The 22,201-nt window shown below is 43.8% G+C and overlaps 2 protein-coding genes across 6 annotated transcripts in view; both read left to right on the forward strand.

Annotated features, from left to right (window-relative positions):
- Window positions 1-620: 620 nt before the first annotated feature.
- LOC310689516 (HIG1 domain family member 1A, mitochondrial-like) lies at window positions 621-13,914 on the forward strand. 3 transcript variants are annotated; one of them, XM_083467311.1, is made up of 5 exons: window positions 652-720; window positions 1,120-1,150; window positions 6,322-6,429; window positions 8,877-9,011; window positions 12,550-13,914. In XM_083467311.1, exons 1-5 carry the CDS (start codon window positions 667-669, stop codon window positions 12,609-12,611), a joined length of 390 nt encoding a protein of 129 aa, XP_083323437.1. In that variant the 5' UTR covers window positions 652-666; the 3' UTR covers window positions 12,612-13,914. The 3 variants fall into 3 exon arrangements, with proteins under 3 accessions (XP_083323439.1, XP_083323438.1, XP_083323437.1); XM_083467313.1 differs by lacking the exon at window positions 1,120-1,150 and having other exon boundaries at window positions 621-720; XM_083467312.1 differs by lacking the exon at window positions 1,120-1,150 and having other exon boundaries at window positions 648-762.
- A 1,597-nt stretch (window positions 13,915-15,511) lies between these two features.
- Window positions 15,512-22,201, forward strand: part of CCDC13 (coiled-coil domain containing 13) — a 36,693-nt gene continuing 30,003 nt past the window's right edge. For 2 of the 3 annotated variants that reach the window (XM_083466823.1, XM_083466822.1), the window contains exon 1: window positions 17,987-18,164. In XM_083466823.1, coding sequence (XP_083322949.1) covers window positions 18,002-18,164 — 163 coding nt within the window. In that variant the 5' untranslated portion in view covers window positions 17,987-18,001. Of the gene's footprint in view, window positions 16,395-17,986; window positions 18,165-22,201 lie in introns of those variants that run through there. The other variant, XM_083466824.1, reaches the window with a different exon arrangement.

Raw genomic sequence — 22,201 nt, forward strand, 5'->3', positions numbered from 1 at the left:
TCGAACTGCTAGGTTGGCAGGAGCAGGGACCGAGCAACAGGAGCTCACCCCGTCACGGGGATTCAAACCGCCGACCTTCTGATCAGCAAGTCCTAGGCTCTGTGGTTTAACCCAGAGCGCCACCCGTGTCCCATTGTTGGCAAGGTACCACTGTGCAAAACGAAAACACAAAATACATAATAAAACAAAAACAAATTTAATAAACAAAGAAACAACAACAAGCCTGCGAGGTAGATTAGAATGAGAGAGAGAGAGAATGTAACCAGCTCAAAATCACCCTTGGGGCTTCATGGCTGAGGCCGGGCTTGAACCCTGGCTTCCCAGGCCCTAGTCAGCCGCGCTAACCATTGCACCGCACTGCCCCCTCCTTTTCTCAAGGGAGGGAGTGGAGAGGAAGCCCCTCCCTTTGCCCTTCACTCCCCTTCCATTAAGAAACCCGCGCCGGCCTTGCGTAACCGCCCTCCTTCCCGGTGATTGGCCGCGGGATACGGTGATTGACACTGAAACCCAAGCTCGGAGAGGAAAAGGCGGCCTGTTGCGAAGCCGGGAGGCCCATCCGGGTCACGTGCACCAATGGGGTACTCGGAGCGGAGCGGTGCTTTCTGGGAGTTGCGGTCTTCCCGGCGCCAGGGCCGGAAGGGGCGGGGCGAAGGGGAAAGCAGGCGCATGCCCAGCGGCCGAGCTCGCCAGAAAGCCGGTTCGGAGGCGACTGTGACGCACGTGAGTTGCAGGGTCTCCTTCGGGGTCAGAGCGGCTGCTGAGGTGAGGGGCTGGGGCCTCACTAGGGGGGGTTGTTTTCGGGGAGGGGGGCCTATTTAAGGAGGCCTTTCTTCTGGGGGAAGGGGAGCCTGCTTTAATAATAAGAAAAGGTTTTAATCTGACTGACTGGGTGAAACTTTATTTTTGCAAAGTTTCCTTTGGCTGTTCTATAATAATAATAGTAATAAGTTTTCTTTATACCCCTCTTTCCCCTCTATAATAATAATAATAAAATTTTATTTATACCCCTCTCTCCCCTCTATAATAATAATAATAATAATAATAATAATAATAATAATTATACCCCTCTCTCCCCTCTATAATAATAATAATAATTTATTTATACCCCTCTCTCCCCAGCCAAGACCAGGCTCAGGGCGGCTAACACCAGGTATAAAAACAATTGATTGAAATACAACTTAAAAACAAAATAATAATAATAATAATAATAATAATAATAATAATAATAATAATAATTTATTTGTACCCCGCCCATCTGGCTGGGTTTCCCCAGCTGCTCTGGGCGGCTTCCACAAAGACCAAAAATACACTAAGATATCACACATTAAAAGCTTCCCTGAACAGGGCTGCCTTAAGATGTCTTCTGAATGTCAGGTAATTATTTATCTCTTTGTCACCTGATGGGAGGGCGTTCCACAGGGCGGGGGCCACCACTGAGAAGGCCCTCTGCCTGGTTCCCTGTAGCTTTGCTTCTCGCAATGAGGGAACCGCCAGAAGGCCCTCGGAGCTGGACCTCAGTGTCCGGGCAGAACGATGGGGGTGGAGATCAAAATACAACATTAAAATATATGCCTTGCCTTCTCTCCCCCCCCCCCAGGTGGTTTAGCTTCCCTGTTTTGCTTCCCGCAAAACGACCCTGCCAGGTAGGCCAGGAGGCTCAGAGAAAGGCCAAGGTCACCCTTTGAGCTTCAGGGCCAGGCATGAGTCGAACCTGTGGCCATCGCCCCCCCCCCACAAGTCCAGTCCTTTAACCGCAACCCCATGCTGGAGTTCGGGAGTCGCTGCTGAGAAAAAGGGGGGAGGCCCCAGAAAATGTTTCTGAAATTGTAGATTCCCCCCCCCCAAAAAAATTATTCATTTTATGACACAAATCAAACAACACAAACAGAAAAACAAATTCTTGTCTTGTCCTTATTTTTTATGAACATTGTTAAGTGGGCTTCCCCAAGTCCCCCCTATCTGATTTTCATTTTACCTCATCTTTAGCAGTTTACATATATCATAATTTCTAACCAATTTTTTTTAATCACACTTACTTTAACCATAAAAATCTTCGCATTTTGTCACTTACAAATAATACTGTTTTAAAATACACTATCTTCTACTTCTAACCCTACAGCCTAAATCCACTTCCAAAGCTATTCTAAGATTTAAATATTAACTGGAATTGTAGGTTTTTGGGGGGGCTGGAGTCGATAGCCACCCATTGTGGAGCAGCGCTTTGTAAAGTCCCGTTTATCCTTTCTCCCCTCTGGACCCTTCCTAAAATGCTGGACAGCCAGTGATACAATTGTGACTTCAAGATAATTCAGGCATAAAAAAATCCCATTTTAACGAGGCCTTTTGCTTTTAACAACCCATGTCCTTTTAGAGCGGGTGGAATGTTGTAATGTGAGTTGCTTTAAGTTGCTGTGGCAAAAAGGGCAACTAATGCTTTCAATTAATACTAATACTTTTATAGTCTTCAATAAGCAATAGCTTTGGTGTCTGGAAATTCTTTCTGGCATCTTATTTCCGAAACCACTCATTGTTTCCTCTTACAGGAGGTTGAATGAAGAATTGCTTGAGACATTCTAGTTTAGGGAGTAATCTCCCTGCCATAACCACCTACAAATTCTCAATTGAGGGATACTTTAAAGGGTAGATTCTTAAGGATCTTGTCTGAGACATATACACCACATTCAAAAAAATAAAAGACTCCTCCTTTAAAATGACTCTCATTCCACCAAGCTCTTCATTAGGGGCAGTAGAAAGGAAGGAATTGGGAAAAGAAGTTAAGTGAAGTGCTGGAGGAGGAAATGGGAGTGACTGAAGGTGCTAAAGTCACTGCTGCTGTAAAATGAGTCTAGGCACGTGGTTCTGGGAGTAGCTGGCAAGTTGCAGAGCGGAGACTTGGAGTTTGTATAGCCAGGAAAGCCGGCATTTCTGTGATGATGCAATTGGAGACACGCACATCCGGAAGGGAGCATGCAGTGAAGTTCTGATGCAACTGGAGCAAAGATTAGGGGGGGCAGGTGACGCAAACAGGATGGACTGCTAAAACAACTGAAGGCCATGGGAACTTTGTGTCCTCAGAAGAAGTAGTGGGGGAAACCCTGTGTGTAGCAACAAAAGCTTATTTAAAGTTGGTGTAAGATGGGGTCAGGACACGGGTGGCGCTGTGGGTTAAACCACAGAGGCTAGGACTTGCCAATCAGAAGGTCGGTGGTTCGAATCCCCACGACGGGGTGAGCTAACGTTGCTCGGTCCCTGCTCCTGCCAACCTAGCAGTTCGAAAACACGTCAAAGTGCAAGTAGATAAATAGGTACCGCTCCGGCGGGAAGGTAAGCGGTGTTTCCGTGCGCTGCTCTGGTTCACCAGAAGCGGCTTAGTCATGCTGGCCACATGACCCGGAAGCTGTACACCGGCTCCCTCGGCCAATAAAGCAAGATGACCTCCGCAACCCCAGAGTCAGTCACGACTGGACCTAATGGTCAGGGGTTCCCTTTACCCTAAGATGGGGTCGGCAACGTTTTTGTGGCTTGGGCCGGTTCATGGTCCCGCAGACCGGGTGGGCCGGAGTGCGTGCGCATGCACGCATGTGCAAACGCTGTTTCCTTCGCAGAAGAGGCGTGCGCAGCTTCCTATTGGCTGCAGGAGCTTCCTGCCACCAATGGGAAGCTGGCCAGAATCGTGGAAGGCGGTCCCTACTCTGCTGCACGCCGGTTCAGTGCGTCGCACGGGAGCCGACCAAGTGGGCGGCGGGGGTCCATGGGCTGGTTAAACGGCCCCCATGGGCCCTAAGTTGCCGACCCCTGGTGTAAGATTTCTAGTAAGGGAGACTTTTTTCCTGAATGAAACCTGGTGGTGTGACTGACTGATATCCCTCAAATGGTGTTACTGCATCAATGAACCGAGTCCTTGGAGGTCAAATAATTCTGCTGTCTCTGTTGGGAGCGACGGATTGCTCCAGGGGCAAAAAGGGCAGCTGATATTTCTTGCTTCCCTCCCCCCAACCCTGCAGGTTGTGGGGGTCAAGCTCAGAGCAGAACGTTCTGCAGAGATACAGTAGGCAGCTATATACGCAGATACTTTTGAACATATTCAAGGGCAAGCAGCTGGAGCTATGCAAGCTTTCTCGGTATGAGAGGACAGACTGAGATAAGGTGGCCTGGTATGCGATAAGGTAGCCATTTCTTCAAAACAGTAACAGAATTGGCTCTTCCATGATAATCAGGGAAGGGTCTGGAAGAATCGGGCAGCTAGAAGTATGGATCCAGTGTTGTGTCACTGTATACGGAAGGGGGGTGGGCTCTGCAAGTACCTACCTTCCAAACTTTCCCCCCTAGTCCAGGGATATAACTCTCCCAGTGTATTGGGAGAGGAGTGGTTAAATCAGGCATAGACAAACTCAGCCCTCCAGATGTTTGGGGCTACAACTCCCATCATCCCTAGCTAACAGGACCAGTGGTCAGGGATGATGGGAGCTGTAGTCCCAAAACAGCTGGCAGGCCGAGTTTGCCTGTGCCTGGGTTAAATTAATCTTCCCTTTAAATATTAAAAAATAATAAATTTTTATTTATACCCCACCATTCCTGGTTCAGAAAACCGGGCTCAGGGCAGCTAACAACAAATTTAAAACACCCATTTGTAGACGCAGCATAAAAACACAGTATAAAGACATGAATAACAATAAAATTCAAAATTCAGAAATCAATTTAGGGGAAATAAGCATTAGATAATCCCCAGGGCTAGCTGCCTGAATTGGTCCTACTTGGGCCAGCAAGGAGGCCAGGGGAGAATTAGCTGTGGGGTCTCAGAGCAGGTAATCTTCATAAAAGGGGAGGGGGAGGGAAGAGAAGGGAAACAAAAGATCAGGCTGAATTCAAATTAAAGGCCAGTGGCTCTGGGGAACTGAAGGCCTGGATGAGGCCCTCCAGGCCACTCCCACCAGCCCTCAGCTCTCCTGGTGCCATAGTGCGTAGCTTAGTTGGTGGGGCATAAGACTATTAATCTTAGGATCATAGGTTCGAAGCCATGTCGGGCAAGAGATTCTTGCATTGCAGGCGGCTGGACTAGATGACCCTCGTGGTTCCTTCCAAGTCTACGATTCTGTGGCGAACTTCAGTGCTTTTGCCTTGTCTTTAAACTATAACCTTTGTTGGATGGTTAGTATTGATAACTTAACCTGTGAGATCACCTTACCGCATACATATGTGCTGTCTTGACTGCTTCGATCTGCGAGATTGGCACTGTTAATAGGTGTCACATAATCCTTGTTTAATTCGTAAGAAAGGGATCATTTAGTATGGCAGCACCCATACTTTGAAACTCCTTGCCTGTAGATGTTGGCTGGGTGCTTTTACTGTATTATTTGTAGTGCCTTCTATAAACCATTTTTGTTTGGACAAACTTAGCCAAATTTGTAGAATACTGATGAGTGTTTTTTGCTTCTGGCCATTTCTACTGTTTTAAAAATGTTCTGAATTGTTGTCTTTATAAAAAATATATATACAGTGGTACCTCGCAAGACAAATGCCTCACAAGACAAAAAACCCGCTAGACGAAAGGGTTTTTTGTTTTTTGAACTGCTTCGCAAGACGATTTTCCCTATGGGCTTGCTTCGCAAGACAGAAACGTCTTGCAAGTTTGTTTCCTTTTTCTTAACACCGCTAATACAGTTGCGACTTGACTTCGAGGAGCAACTCATAGAACGCGGTGTGGTAGCCTTTTTTGAGGTTTTTAAAGACTTTGGTGATTTTTGAAGCTTTTCCAAAACTTTCCCGACACCGTGCTTCGCAAGACGACAAAAATTGCAAGACGACAAAACTCGCGGAACGAATTAATTTCGTCTTGCGAGGCGCCACTGTATTGTTTTACTCCTCTTGTAAGCCACTTGAGGGTTGTTGTTTTTTTACTATCAATCTGGACATGTTGTTAAATAATAAAGTAAATAAAATATTTCTATTCTTGCATACAGTCAAACCTCGGTTGTCAGATGTAATCCGTTCCGGAAGCCCATTCGGCTTCTGAAATGTTCGACAACTGAGGCGCGGCTTCTGATTGGTTGCGGTAGCTTCGGATGTTCGGCTTCCAAAAAACATTCGAAAACCAGAACAATTACTTCTGGGTTTCTGGCGTTTGGGATGTTCCAAAATGGAGGCGTTCAGGAGCTGAGGTTTGACTGTATATCTGATATTTGAATAACAGTGTTACGTGTTTATATGTAATTTATTATAGCAAATTCAAAAGTCAATATCCTCTTAAAGGAAAAATTGAGTTAGGGCATGAATCAGTTGTTGTTGTTGTTTTTAAATGTGTGTTCACTTCTCTCCTTGAAGTTATCATGGCATCCAATTCAGAAAGTCCACTCCCTACCTATGAGACAGACGACAGCCAAACCTCAAAACTAATAAGAAAATCCCGGGAGTCTCCATTTGTCCCAATTGGTAAGCCCCTCTGACACTTGCAATTACCATTTTTTTGAGATACACAATTGCCCTCTTAGTGTTTTGCTTGGGAATACAGGAGGTACAGTCCTAAATGTCTACATGGCAAAAAGTCAGTGCATACTGATGTATATAACTCTCTCATATAGCTGTAGATTTAACATGATTTAGTGGTCGCATTTCTACAATTGTCAGTGACTCACTTGTTTTAAATTGGCCCTTTTCTTGATTTTCAAATTGCTTTGGTACAAGCCCACCCCACCCTGGTCCTCGATGCCTTAAAAATTGGGGACTGACACTGCACCTAGAAATGGCTGGCATCCGTCTGTCTCAGGAGACACTGGAAGAGTGTGCCTTCGGAGGTGAAGTCAAACCGTTGGAGAGTCACAGTGCCTGCTGTGGCTGTAGGGACTGATATGGGAGAGACATGTTTTGCTTCAGCTGGGGAAGATGAAGGCGTCCGGTTTTTCTGCTGCAGATGCACCACAGCTCTCCTCCAAGTCATTATCCCTCCTGTGGTCACTGCTGTAGATACACAGCCTAACTGATTATGGAGCATTGGTAAAAGTCTTTTCAGGCCAGATCTGACTCTTATATCCTGCTTAATATCAAGGCACACTGTTCATGGAACTAGTTACCTAAAAAGTAAGAGGAAATGTGTGTGTGTCTCATGGAGCGAATGCAGGCGGGAAAAGCCCGCAAGAGCTGTGTGCTCTTTAAAGGGTGTGCGGCTCCTGCGGGCTTTTCTACGAGGTGGGGGAATTCCCACTCTTGCTGGCTTTTGTGGGAGGTGGGGGAAGGGACAGAGGGCAGCCCCTCAGTCCCTTCCCCCACCTCCCAGAAAAGCCACCAAGAGTCGCACCAGCTGTGCGGAGCGTGTGTGTGGCTCTTCGGGGCTTTTCTCCCTCCTGGGGAAAAGCCTGCAAGCGCCTCACACACGCTACGTGCGGCTCGTGAAAGGGAGCACTGAGCAGAGCCTGGGATGCATACAGGCTCTGCTCAGCGCTCCCTTTAAAGAATTTTTTCCCCCTTGCATTCCCCTTCTAAAAACTAGGTGCATCTAATGGTCAGGTGCATCTTATGGGGCGAAAAATATGGTAATCTCTAATGAGTCGAGTTTCACTGGTGTCCTTAAACTTTGGCCAGAATCCAAAGAACCATCTGGTTCCGTCAGCAGGAATAGAGTGGGATAGGCTTTAGACTTGATTTTTTTCAGATGGCAGACTTTCGTGTTACATCCTTGTGGGGGAACCTTTAACATTTTCTGACTGGTGGACCTGATCCTTATCTCCCCATCCCTGGTGGGACAAATTGGCAGGGCCTCATACTTGTCACTCACAATACTATGCTGTCTCGCGATGCTGCGTTTTGCAGCCCATCTATTGGGACTTCAGAGCGTGTCGTGGGGCTGTTTGAAAGCCCTTTTGCAAAGTGTGCCACCCTGCTTTTAAAGCTCCAGAAACAGGTTTCTCTATGGTAGGAGGAAGTGGTTTCAATTAAAATGGCTCCTATAATAAACACACACATCCTCCATTTTAACAACAGTTTTATGCTCCCATGTGCCTCTTGGTCTAGCCAAGGAACAATCGAGAGCTCACTGTAAGCTCCTGATCATTACTTTAAAGGCATGTCAGTTCTTGCCCCACACCTAATGTGAAGCCTGCTTGTTCCAGGAAGGGGGAGTCACATGGGACATCAAATGTGGGGTTGCCATGCTTTGGGTCAGTAAATAAGCTTTATTTTACTAGCCAAAGACCATGGGAAAACCATAAAAACACTATCAGAGAAGTATCTATATAACTATATAACTGTATATAAAAAACAGCCACTGCCTGAACCATGAAAATCATAAAATGCAGGTGCACCCATAGATTGGGGACTCCACACGGCATACAATATTTTCCTATTTAGACCTCCGAATCTCCCTTGCAGCTTACTGCAATTTTGTCCAGGTTTTTCTTACTGATCTTTCTTGCCACCAGCACAAAGTGGGCCACATTGTAAGTCACTGGAGCATTAGCGTCACTGATCAGCCAGAGAACCCTCTCCACCGGGGAGAGACACCTTTCCTGGACAAGCAAGGGATTAAGGGATTTACAAAGCACCTCTGTATATAGTGGGCAATGTGATAAAGATACTTTGGGGAAATGGCCTAATGAGCCAAGATTGGCCTGTGGCCCCGAGGCTTCGCACGCCTTGCGCTACATGATAAACTGCTTTTGAAACTGAAAGGCATTTCAAAAGCAGTTCATGACACAGATGTTCAGTGCAGACATCTTCCATGAACCTGAGCAACTTTTGGGATCCCAAGCACTACTAGTTGTCGTCAGCCCCAGCCACTTTAATCAAGTGTTCTGTTGAGGGTGTTGCAATGGCCGGCTGCACTGGCATACAAGAAATATAGAATTTATCGGGCACTTCTGACTTTCTCTTCCCCTTTTCTCCAGGCATTTCAGGTTTTGCAGCCGTGGTGGCCTATGGGCTCTACAAGCTGAAGCACAGAGGGGACACCAAAATGTCCGTTCATCTGATTCATATGCGTGTGGCAGCACAGGGCTTCGTTGTGGGGGCTATGACCTGCGGTACGTACCAAAACCAGAAAGTCTTGTGTCTTGTTCAGGTACGCGGCAAGTCATCTTTTGCTGCAAACCTTTCAGTTTGCCAAGGTACCTGAGAGAGGGTGTCTTGATTTGGGCCGGTCCTGGCTTGGGCACTCTGTTTTCTGTGATCCTAAAGGAAGCCACAAGAGCCCTGGTAATCAGGTGGCGGATCACTGATCACGATATATGTGCTTCCATGAGTTCCTCTCCCTCCTAGTATGGAAGTGGATCTCTTACTGCTTTGTGTGCAGCCTGGGCAGGTGTTTTTCATGGGCATGATGGAGGGCTCTGAAGGATCTAAGAATCCTTCAGTTCCTAAATCTTAACTCTGCCTCCATTGGCCAGCACGACAAACATCCCCCTTGATTGCATAGTCAAAAATAAAAAAAATCCTTCCAGTAGCACCTTAAAGACCAACTAAGTTAGTTCTTGGTATGAGCTTTTGTGTGCATGCACACTTCTTCAGATACACTGAAACAGAAGTTGCCAGATCCTTCTATATAGTGAGAAGGTGGGGAGGGGTATTACTCAGAAGGGTGGTGGGAGTGGGTCTTACAGGAAAATTGTGTATGCCATCAAATGCCAACAGTGTCCTTCAGCTCTCTACATTGGACAAACAGGCCAAACCTTACGCCAAAGAATAAACGGACATAAATCTGACATCAAGAATCACAAAACAGAGAAACCAGTAGGAGAACACTTCAATCTCCCAGGACATTCTATACAAGATCTCAAAGTAGCTGTTTTACTACAAAGGAATTTCAGAAATAGACTGGAAAGAGAAGCTGCTGAATTGCAACTCATTACCAAACTTAAAACCATGGAGAGACCTGGCCTGAACAAAGACATTGGATTCTTATCTCATTATACATGACTAAGCCATTTCTCACCTTCTCACCCCTTGCCTTTTCCTGTAAGACCTATTGCAGTCGTTAAGAGTCGTCAACAGGCTCATCTCAGCTATCTGCCAATCACCCATTCCCACCACCCTTCTGAGTAATACCCCTCCCCACCTTCTCACTATATAGAAGGATCTGGCAACTTCTGTTTCAGTGTATCTGAAGAAGTGTGCATGCACACGAAAGCTCATACCAAGAACTAACTTAGTTGGTCTTTAAGGTGCTACTGGAAGGAATTTTTTTATTTTTGACTATGGCAGACCAACACGGCTACCTATCTGTAACTTGATTGCATAGTTAGGCAGAGTCTATGTACAGTCATACCTCGGGTTGAATATGCTTCAGGTTGAGCGCTTTCGGTTTGCGCTCCACGGCAACCCGGAAGTAATGGAGCACGTTACTTCCGGGTTTTGCCGCTCATGCATGCGCAGCCGCTCAAAATGACATCATGCACAGAAGTGGCGAATTGCGACCCGCACATGCACAGACGCAGGTTGCGTTCTGCTCAGGATGCGAACGGGGCTCCGGAACGGATCCCGTTTGCATCCAGAGGTACCACTGTATGTCTTAATAGATAGAAGTGAAGGAATGACCGCCGGGTGTGGAGCACACTTCTGCCCGCAGACAAGCCACAGCTGTCTGAACATCATGCCCTCTATCTGACCTTTGGCTTTCTCTGTGGTCTGTCTTTGACCTTTGTCTCCGTCATACATTGTTCAAGGGGAAAATGATGCGGTGGAAACAGGTGCCAAAATAACTTTGTACCACCCCACCATCGCGTGATTGGAAGATGTAAAGGGCACAGTCCAAAATGTATCTGACTCGTTTTGCATATTGTGCTAAAAAACGAGCCTTGGCAGAGCTAGCTGGCAGCTTGTCTGTGCACAGCTCACCTGCATTACCAATTCCTGCCTCACGTCCTTCACTTCAAAGAAGGTTGCAGAGATAGAATAGATGAGGTGCTTAAACAAGAAACAGCTAAACTGATCCCTGGCAGATACCTTGACACACACCCTGTTGATTTACTCTACAAGAAGATGTCGGTCTCACATAGTAAGAACATGTAATGGAACACACTATGTTAAATCTGACTTCCTTGGTAGGGCGGCAGAGGCCTGCTAGGTTGTGAGGTCCACTGTTTTGTGGAGAAGAGGACTATTGAAGGCTACTTGGCTTCAGTTACTGAAAACCACAGGAGGAGAGAGGGCTCTTGGGCTTGACTCCTACTTGCAGATTTCCCACAGACATCTGCTGGGACGCTGTGAGAGGAGTATGCTGAACTAGATTGTCCATTGGCCTGATCCAGCACTCTTCTCGTGTTTGGGATAGGTCCTCTAACAAGGATGGAGCTGCTGCCCATTGATTAAAAACTTCTGGTTAAAAATATTTCAGGAAATGGAACAAACTGCATCTCAGTCAATTAATTTAGATCCCAAAATAGCATTGCTTTCTATATTTGTAGATGAAGCACAAAATCTTGAGATACAAAGACTTAATTGTGCATCTTATAACTGCAGCACGTCTTGCTGCTGCTAGACACTGGAGGTCGTTAAACGTGAACCTATATGAAGTTTGTTATACTTATGTCTGGGAATTTATTTTGATGGAAAAGTTAACAGAAGGGGTACGCGAAAGAAACCAACGTGAGAAACTACATACCTTTTACATAACGTGGTCCTCCTTTATTACATATGCATCAAAGAAAGAACATGCATTTAAACCTCCTAAGGCACATGGGAGCATGTGGAATGCTATTTTTTTAAACCAGCAACTGTAGAAATAATTTTTTATTTGACTATATTACTAATGTAATTACCTGGATGTAGTTTGGGCTGTTTGGGGGCGGGGTTAGGGGAAAACTGTATTTGATTGCTTGTATTTGATTATATGGGACACGGGTGGCGCTGTGGGTTAAACCTCAGAGCCTAGGACTTGCCGATCAGAAGGTCGGCGGTTCGAATCCCCGCGACGGGGTTAGCTCCCGTTGCTCGGTCCCTGCTCCTGCCAACCTAGTAGTTCGAAAGCACGTCAAAATGCAAGTAGATCAATAGGTACCATTCCGGCGGGAAGGTAAACGGTGTTTCCGTGCGCTGCTCTGGTTTGCCAGAAGCGGCTTAGTCATGCTGGCCACATGACCCGGAAGCTGTATGCCGACTCCCTCGGCCAATAAAGCGAGATCAGCGCCGCAACCCCAGAGTCGGTCACGACTGGACCTAATGGTCAGGGCTCCCTTTACCTATTTGATTATATGTTGTTCTTATATTCAACTAATAAAATATTCCAAAAGACAGACAGAGAGAAAAAAGGATTTCCAGCAAAAGAAAGATAGCTTTGAGCTTGTTTTCTCCTGCTCCGGAAGGTAGGACTCAAACCGAAGGCTTCAAGTTACAAAAAAGGAGATCTAGACTAAAGATCAGGAAAAACTTTCTGACAGTAACAGCTGGTTGACACTGGAACGGTCTCCCTCTGGAGATTGTGAACTCTCCTTCCTTGGAGGTTTTTAAGCAGAGGTTGGGTGGCCATTTGTCATGGATGCTTTAGCTGAGATATCTGCATCAGGCTCCCTTTGAACTCTTATGATTCTATGAACTCTTAACCCTCTTTTTCTTTTCTTCTTCCAGGTGTCCTTTACTCCATGTATCAAGAATACTGGGCAAAGCCCAAGCCTAAGCCCAAGCCCTAGGAAGCCATCAGTTGAAACCTGTGTGTTCTGCTGTTCTTATGTACTCTCTAGCGATAGACCTCACCTGGAAATGGCTCTGCAGTGATAACAAGCACGAGGGAGCGGCTCTGTAACTCTGTCCACGTCACGCACGGTGTTAACCTCTACGCTGCCAGTCTTGCTCTGCATTAAGTTGTCAGTGACTTCAAACCTGTTCTTCTCTCTGGCTTGAGTGACACCATCAGCTGATACTTTTTAAAAAATATATAGCATCCAACCCCTTTTTCGCTATGCATCCCTGGCACTTAGGCACTCTGCAACTTAGAGGTCCAGAATTTCCTCTTCAGAAACTGTTCCTTTACTTTGCGAAATAATCAAGCGAGAAAATATTGGTAGAGGTGTACCAGGGTTTAACAGAACACAAAATCTAACTCACTGAATTCTTTAAACTACCTTGGAACAAATGTTGTGGACAATCAGCTCTTACCATAGATTAAATTATTTGCTATCTTTTATTTATTACACAATATTAAATTCTAAAACTCACTTATTTTCACTGGAGGGCATTGTAGTTTCTTGAATTCTTTTTTAAAAATAATAATAATTGCACACTTTGTATTGCATATATTTTAAAGAGGCTTGTTTGCACAGGATGGGGGCCCCATATGGAAAACCCTTGCAGTGAAATAACGGGGCCAAATCAAAAACAGACCATGGTTCTCAACATTTGATGGAAAACGTGGAATGCTGAAACAATCCCTCCTGGGCAGGGGATTCATATATTTGGTTGTGCCCTCCACCAGTAGCTAGCCAAAATGATGCTGTTGCCACCAACTGATCCTCCCCTTGAGCAGGTGAGGTCTTGATTGTCACATCACCCCAAACCTCAGTGTTGAAGCCAGCCCCCTGTCTTCCTCGCCAGCTCAAAGCTGTAGGAGAAGACAATGTCAAGAATACTCACCAGGCAGAACATTGAACTGGCTCACTCAGTGTTTCAGCATGAAGTTGGGGAGATTGCTTGCCCTTCAAGAAGTTGTTTTTTAAAAAAATGTATTTGTTAGCAGCCAGGTGATGCTGATTATACCCCCCCCCCCAAATTCACGAAACACTCAGTTGTCATCCTGTTGCTTACCACTAATAGATGGGACTTAACAGCTGTGGCAGAAATGGAATTTCAGGTCTGTAAAATTTCTGCCAGGCTGCCTGCATTCTTTGATTATATCATAATGTTCTGAGTGATGTTAAATAATGCAGTGTAAATCTAATTCAGTGACTCTGGTTTTGTTAAATATATGTACATGAGAACAATTGTACTCTCCCACAAGCCACATCTGTGTAGTCTGTTATTTTGTCTTTTGTGTTGTTCTGTGGCATACTTGCCTGCCCTTGTGAGCGGAAGTAGAAAAGAAAATAGGCAGATCTGTGGGGGCCCAGAGTTATGGAATGCATCCTGTTCTCTAGCTAGAACAGGACGGTAGGTTTTGATAAAGCAGGAGGTCTGTTTACTTTATTAAAACATGCGCATCAAGGATTCCTGAGCCGGACAGCAACAAAACAATGACACAAAACCTCAGCCTTGAGTTTTCCACGAGAAATGCATTTCCCGTAGTTGGTGTTGGCATAGATTAACTAAGGTTGACTGGTATTAGAATTAATTGTAAAGCACATACTGAAAAAGGCAGATTAATGTCCCCCAAATGTTTGGAACTATGCTTACATGAAGGGATCAAGGGTTTGTCTCAGTCACCCCACAAGTGGGGCAAGTAAGTCCCTGCCAAACTCATGTTTAGGGCTATAGATGCTAGATCTGGGGAGAACCGATAGGACACATTTTCTGTTGTTATTCCATCCCACCTTTTCCTCCAAGGAGCTCGACAGGGAGGGAGACCGACTTGGCCCCACGCTGTGGGTGCCCAGTGATGGGTTCCGTAACATGTCACTGTCAGGAGTTCAGCCTACGCTCGAGTGGGACCCTGGCAGAGACACATGCCCGACTGGCATGTTCCCTACTGGTCAATCGGGAGCTTCATAAGCTTTCTTCAGCCCGAACATCACAGCGACACACGGAGCACTGCAACATGGCTCCCTCTCTAGCATCAAACAGCAAAGAGAAAAAACTAAGGACAACAGTCCCACTTCACCGAACACAGTAACACAAAATCCTGTCTCCGTCACTTCCCACTCTGTGGAGTCAAAACACATACCGTCATGTGAAAGGCAACAACCCCACGAGTGCAGTCATGGAGCAGGAATTCTAACGGCGACTACCTTGTGAGGTAGGCTAGGCAAATTGGTTGTGTTTCAATATTTTATTCCCTGTTTATAACTACTTTTGTTATAGATAGGTAGCCGTGTTGTTCTGCCATAGTCAAAATAAAAAATTCCTTCCAGTAGCACCTTAAAGACCAACTTAGTTCTTGGTATGAGCTTTCGTGTGCATGCACACTTCTTCAGATACACTGAAACAGAAGTTGCCAGATCCTTCTATATAGTGAGAAGGTGGGGAGGGGTATTACTCAGAAGGGTGGTGGGAGTGGGTGATTGGCAGATAGCTGAGATGAGCCTGTTGACGACTCTTAACGACTGCAATAGGTCTTACAGGAAAAGGCAAGGGGTGAGAAGGTGAAAAATGGCTTAGTCATGTATAATGAGATAAGAATCCAATGTCTCTGTTCAGACCAGGTCTCTCCATGGCTTTAAGTTTGGTAATGAGTTGCAATTCAGCAGCTTCTCTTTCCAGTCTATATCTTACTATATAGAAGGGTCTGGCAACTTCTGTTTCAGTGTATCTGAAGAAGTGTGCATGCACACGAAAGCTCATACCAAGAACTAACTTAGTTGGTCTTTAAGGTGCTACTGGAAGGAATTTTTTATTTTTACTTTTGTTATGTTGTGGTTAGGTTTTCTCCCTTTCATAAGCTGCCTTGGGCACGGCTTCAGCTGTGGAAAGGCAGTATACAAATGTATGTATGCATGAAAATGTGGGATTAATTGAAGTACTACGGCCGAAGCTGTTTGCAAATACTTATTTTTATTTCATATAATTTATACACCACTGACTGTGGGGAAAAACAACAACCTCTGTTATCACTATTAGCTGGTTTTATCACCTCAAAACAGATGTTGCTATGTCAGTGAAAGTTAAGAAAAGAGCTACCAAAATAATCAAGGGAACGGAGCAACCCCCCTGGAAAGAAAGGTTGCTTTGGGACTTATTAGTTTGGAGAAAAGGCAAGTAAGAGGAAACATGAAATAAATTTATTAAATTTTGCATAACATGGAGAGAATGGGTAGAGACTCAGCCCTTATGTTGCAAGAGAGGGATGTAGTAGTCAGGAATACTTTCAAGTAGGACGCAGGAGACTAGGGTTCAAATCCGCGCTCAAGTTCTAAAATAAAGGTACGAAAAAGGGGGTTATTTTTTTGTTAATGTTTTTATTATGTACTTCTTGATTTTGTGCTGTGAACTGCCCTCAGATCCATGAATGAAGGGCGGTATCCAAATTTAATAAATAATAATATAAAAACAACAGCAACAATGCCCCCCCCAACATCCTAGCCTCAGTTTTCCTCCTGTGCAAAAGCTCCCCCCACCCTGCAAACCCTTCTTCAGTATGGCCTGTCATTTTAGGGGGTGAAACTTAATTTTGCAAATTTATTCAGTGAGGGGTCTTAAAATATGTTTTGGGGTGTGAGGAATGCAAATATGCCATTGGACAACATTTAGCTTGGCGGGGGGGACTGACTCCAAAAAAGTGCATAAACTGCTCTTGGAAAACCGAAAACTTCACCTGACTCTGTCAGGTAATGCTAAATAATAATAATGATAATGAGTAATAAAAGATAGTATCACTAATATAGTACACGAGTACTTGGCAATTGCTTTTATTTATTTTTTATAATATTTTTTATTAGATTTCCATTTTATAATAATTAAACACATTCTTATTGTCCACCTTTCTTCGTTTCCTCGTATGACTTTCCTGTCAACTTCACTCCCTCCCGCCTCATGGTTTTCAAAGTTAATTTTTTACATCATAGCATTTATATATTTTCCATTTGACGTTTCACTCCTTCAGAATATCACAACTTTTAAATAAATATAAAAAGGTAGTAACAATTATCATTACAAGTCTTCTGACAACCCTGGTGGCGTTGTCAATTGCTTACAATGGTCCTTCAAATACTGTATAAATTTACACCAGTCTTTTTTCTTCCTTTTAATTTTTTTTTTTTTTTTGGAATTTTATTTACAACATAACATAAACACCCCATACACAAATCCACCCTCATTAAACGTGAACATAACATACAGTGAACCTAACAATACAAACAACCAAATAAAAGACTTCATTTTATCTTGTATCTGGCCTCCTTATTTACTCCTTATAAACTGTTTCCTAATAATAATTAAGATTTTTTTCCCCAATTATAACTTAAATATCCACCAAATCTCCTGCAGACATTAACTGAAACCAGTCCAGGTGTGTATTTTAGGGCACCGTTTTGTGAAGTATTCTCTGCATTTCCCCCATTTATTTATTTTTTGCTTTTTTTGCTTTTTTAAAAAACCTTTATTTATTCTTGTATAGAAAGGCGAAGCCTGCTCTGATTCAGATTTCTTTCGAAACGTGTGATCTCCAGTCTTTTTGGAATGCGTTGGTATTTGGCAATTTATTCATTTTTAAGTATTTCTGTGCCATTTCACACACATTTCGCTTCCCAAGCGAACCTAAATTACGTTATCTCTTTAGAAACCCCGAGCAGCGTTGCAACTTTTGGGCACCCCTCATTTTTTATTTATTTTTTATAATTTTTTATTAGATTTCCATTTTATAATAATTAAACACCTCCTTATTATCCCCTTTACTTCGTTTCCTCGTATGAGCCTGTCGACTTCCCTCCCTCCCGCCTCATGGTTTTCAAAGTTAATTTTTTATATCATAGCATTTATACATTTTCCAATTTATGTTTCACTCATTCAAAATATCTCAACTTTTAAATAAATATAAAAAGGTAGTAACAATTATCATTGCAAGTCTTCTCACAACCCTGCTAGCGTTGTCAGTTGCTTACAATGGTCCTTCAAATATTGTATAAATAAATATTCTCTGCATTTTCCCCATGTTTTTTGAAACGTGTGATCTCCAGTCTTTTTGGAATGCGTTGGCAATTGGCAATTGATTTTTTAAATGTATTTCTGTGCCATTTTACACGCATTTCGCTTCCCAAGCGGACCTAAATTACGTTCTCTCTTTAGAAACCCCGAGCAGCGTCGCAACTTTTGGGCACCCCTCATTTTTTATTTAATTTTTATTTGGAATTTGGACGTTGAAGGGTTAAACCGCGCGCCGCTGCCTGGCTGATCCATCGCATCCTTTCTCCCTGAGCGGAGCCCGGAGGATGCTGCCATGGCAACGGTTGCCGAGGCAACCGCGTCCCGCTCTGGGACTCGGAGGGCGGGCTTGCGGCCTAGTCCGGCCCTGCCGCCTTCCAGGCCGGGGACTCGCGTAGCCTTCCTCTCCCCCCAGGAAGGGGGTTGCGTGGGGAGACCCGGCCTAGGCCCCGAGAGAGGTGAGGACTGGCCGCGGTGGGTGTGTGGAAATTGCCCGGGGAGCCTGGCAGCTTCGGGTGGAGATTCCTGCCTTGCAAGGGGGTCGACTAGATGACTTTGGGTGCCCCTCCAACTTACAAATGCATGGTACTAATAAAGGGGGAAGGGGAGAGAGAGAGAGAGATGCTTTTCTGCCCCACACAACAAATGTCTATGACACCCCCTCCCAAAAAATAAAATAAAAAAGGCATAAAGCATAGCTGTCAACGTTTCCCTTTTTTAAAAAAAGGAAATTCCCTTATTCCCAATAGGATTCCTCGCAAGAAAAGGGAAAAGTTGACAGCTATGCCATAAAGGGACACAAATATTCATATTTTAATGTTGTATTTTAATCTTGTTTTTAAGTTGTATTCATTCAACTTGTTTTTATTACTGCTTCTTAGCCACCGTGAGCCCGGCCTTGGCTGGGGAGGGCAGGGTATAAATAAAAACTATCATTATTATTATTATTATTAAATCTCTTTGAACTTCTGAATGGGAACCTGATCTTAATGGAGGAGAAAACCCACGAGGGAAGGTAACAGAAGCAGCTCAGTGACGTGTTTTATGTTGTATTTTATGCTGTTTTTTTGTTGCATCAGTTAAGTGTTTTCAATTTGTTGTTAGCCGCCCAGAGCCCGGTTTTCTGAAGTCGGAAGGGCGGGGTATAAATAAAAATTTATTTAGTTATTTAATAAATACGTGGCTTAATTTTATTTCATATGCCTCAAAGAAAAAGGGGGGGAGTAAGCATGCTTATAAACTGCCCAAAATCTTACAGATTGATACACTTTTACATGTGATTTAAAGTGGCCTTAACTTTATCTGTGTGTGTTGATGGACTGTGTTTAAATTTTGTAAGGGTGATAAAGTAGAAAATTGGTTCCAATATCGTCAAATAATGGAATTTTTAAAACAGGACAGGAAAATCGGTTTCCAGGTGGAAGAATCAAAATTAGAAACCGAACTGTTAGAACCCAATACTAAGAATTTATCTAGAATGTACAACTTGCTGTTGAAATGGAACACACAGGATGAAACAGTTAAATCGGCTATGATTAAGTGGGCTCAGGATGTTGGACATAACATTATGTCAGCTGACTGGGAATGGTTATGGAACACCGGTATTAAATTTACGGCATGTAATGCCTTAAAGGAAAACATTATGAAAATGGTATACAGGTGGTACATGACCCCAGTCAAGCTGGCAAAAATCTATCATTTGCCCGATAATAAATGTTGGAAGTGTAAAGAGACTGAAGGTACCTTTTATCACCTTTGGTGGACATGCCCGAAGATTAAGGCCTTCTGGGAAATGATCTACAATGAAATGAAAAAGGTACTTAAATGTACCTTTCCTAAAAAACCAGAGGCCTTTCTCTTGGGCATTGTCGGCCAATTGGTGACAAAGAAAGATAGAACTTTTTTATGTATGCCACAACAGCAGCAAGAATACTCATCGCAAAGTATTGGAAGACACAAGATTTACCCACTGTGGAAGAATGGCAGATGAAAGTGATGGACTATATGACATTGGCCGAGATGACAGGCAGAATCCGTGACCAACGAAAAGAGACGGTGGAAGAGGAGTGGAAAAAATTTAAAAGCTACCTTAAGGACTACTATAAACTTAATGAATGCTAAAATGTTGTGGTTTCCAGAAGCAAAAGGGTACAGGGATATAAGGTTAGACTATAAAAGAGGACTAAGATGATAGAGATTGGAAAGCAACAATTGGGAGTTGCTAGTTGAATTATGGACATTGGGATGCAGAGAGGGGGGGTATGGGGAAGTCCAAGAAAAGAGGTTTATGAAAATATGTTTGAAATTATACGTGTATGTTTGTCTTTTTTAGTGTTTGTTTGTTTTTCTTAAAAATGTTGTAAAACCAATAAAAATTTTATTAAAAAAATAAATAAATTTTGTAAGGGTGGGATGGGGGGCGGGAACTAATCCTATGAATGCTTGTTGTTCAAAATTGATAAACATGGTTAAAAATGAGTTCTCCATCCTCCTATGGGGAACATATAAATAAAGTTACAGGAAGGGGGAATTACATATTTGCTGGCCTCAAAGCTGGTTCAGTTGTACCCACTCACTTTTACCAGGGATAAAGCCTTATTCCCCCCCCTCCCGCCTAAGGCATCAGTGGGTGGGTGTGACTTTTCATTATTTTTATTTATTTATTTATTTATACATACTCCGCCCATCTGGCTGGGTTTCCCCAGCCACTCTGGTCTGCTTTCAACAGAATATTAAAATACAATAGTCTATTAAACATTATAAGCTTCCCTAAACAGGGCTGCCTTCAGATGTCTTCTAAAAGTTATTAGACGTGTGTAAGACACAAACATGACACCTTCGAGTTCTCTAGGCTTCAGTTGCCTTCTCTCAGAAGTGAAACCCCTGAATAAGAACAGGCATGCATGTGTGAATGTAAGGATGCAACTGGCAGAAGAGAGTCAGGGGCCACACCTTCCTTTTCAAGCTGCCAGCATTAGATTTAGAGTGGTGCAGGAGGTTTCCCCTCACAGTGCGCTGAGCTGAGGGGCGCAAACTAATAATAATAATAATAATAATAATAATAATAATAATAATAATAATAATAATTTAATAAATAATAAACATCTTTCCGCTGGGCCTGCAAGACAGAGCTGTTCTGCCTGGCCTTTGGTTTGGACTCAGTCTGACCCTTATGTTTCCCTCCCCGTATGGTTTTGATCCATGGGCTACTATTAAAATGAGGCTGCATTTTAAATTGCATTTTAATCCATATTTTAATAAATTGGTTGTTGTTTGTTCCCCCTATTATGTTTTTATTGTAATTTTGCTGGTGTTAGCCGCCCTGAGCCTGGCTCTGGCCAGGGAGGGTGGGGTATAATAATAATAATAATAATAATAATAATAATAATAATAATTATTATTATTATTATTATTATTATTATTATTATTATTATAGGTATCTACTGTAGCAAAATGAATTACTGTGCAAATAGGAAATATTAAAACCACCAGTATTTTGTTTTATTAGCTGTTGTGTGATGCCTCCCCAGTTTATTGCATTATTTCCATCTGGAGGGTTATTCTTGCACTATTGGGCAACAAAAGTGGGACAAAAAAATAAACTGAAACATTAGCATTATAAAAAGTTACAGAAGTTCAGCAGGATGTTGTGTGACATTGTGTAGAAACAAAGACATGCGCTAATTGGAAATGAAACAATATATCCACCCCAAAAATCTTTGCAGGCACAAATATTATTGAAAATGCAATTGTGTATAACCCCCCTGATACCACCATGAACACAATTCATCATGAGTGCACAATAAGAAGGGCATTCAGAGGGGGCACTGTGGTTATGGAGAGAGCTGAAGGACCAGGTGCACAGCCTGGGAGTCATTTTGGACTCACAGCTGTCCATGGAGGCACAGGTCAAATCTGTGTCCAGGGCAGCTGTTTACCAGCTCCATCTGGTATGTAGGCTGAGACCCTCCCTGCCCGCAGACTGTCTCGCCAAAGTGGTGCTTGCTCTAGTTATCTCCCGCTTGGTCTACTGCAATGCGCTCTACATGGGGCTACCTTTGAAGGTGACCCAGAAACTGCAACTAATCCAGAATGCGGCAGCTAGACTGGTGACTGGGAGCGGCCGCCGAGACCATATAACACCGGTCTTGAAAGAACTACATTGGCTCCCAGTACGTTTCCGAACACAATTCAAAGTGTTGGTGCTGACCTTGAAAGCCCTAAACGGCCTCAGTCCAGTATACCTGAAGGAGCGTCTCCACCCCCATTGTTCTACCCGGACACTGAGGTCCAGCGCCGAGGGCCTTCTGGTGGTTCCCTCACTGCGAGAAGCGAAGTTACAGGAAACCAGGCAGAGGGCCTTCTCGGTAGTGGCGTCCGCCCTGTGGAACGCCCTCCCATCAGGTGACAAAGAGAACAACAACTACCAGACTTTTAGAAGACATCTGAAGGCAGCCCTGTTTAGGGAAGATTTTAATGTTTGATGTGTTACAGT

Source organism: Podarcis liolepis (assembly GCF_965112155.1).
Source record: "Podarcis liolepis genome assembly, chromosome: 12".
In the NCBI taxonomy this organism is placed as follows: Eukaryota; Metazoa; Chordata; class Lepidosauria; order Squamata; family Lacertidae; genus Podarcis; species Podarcis liolepis.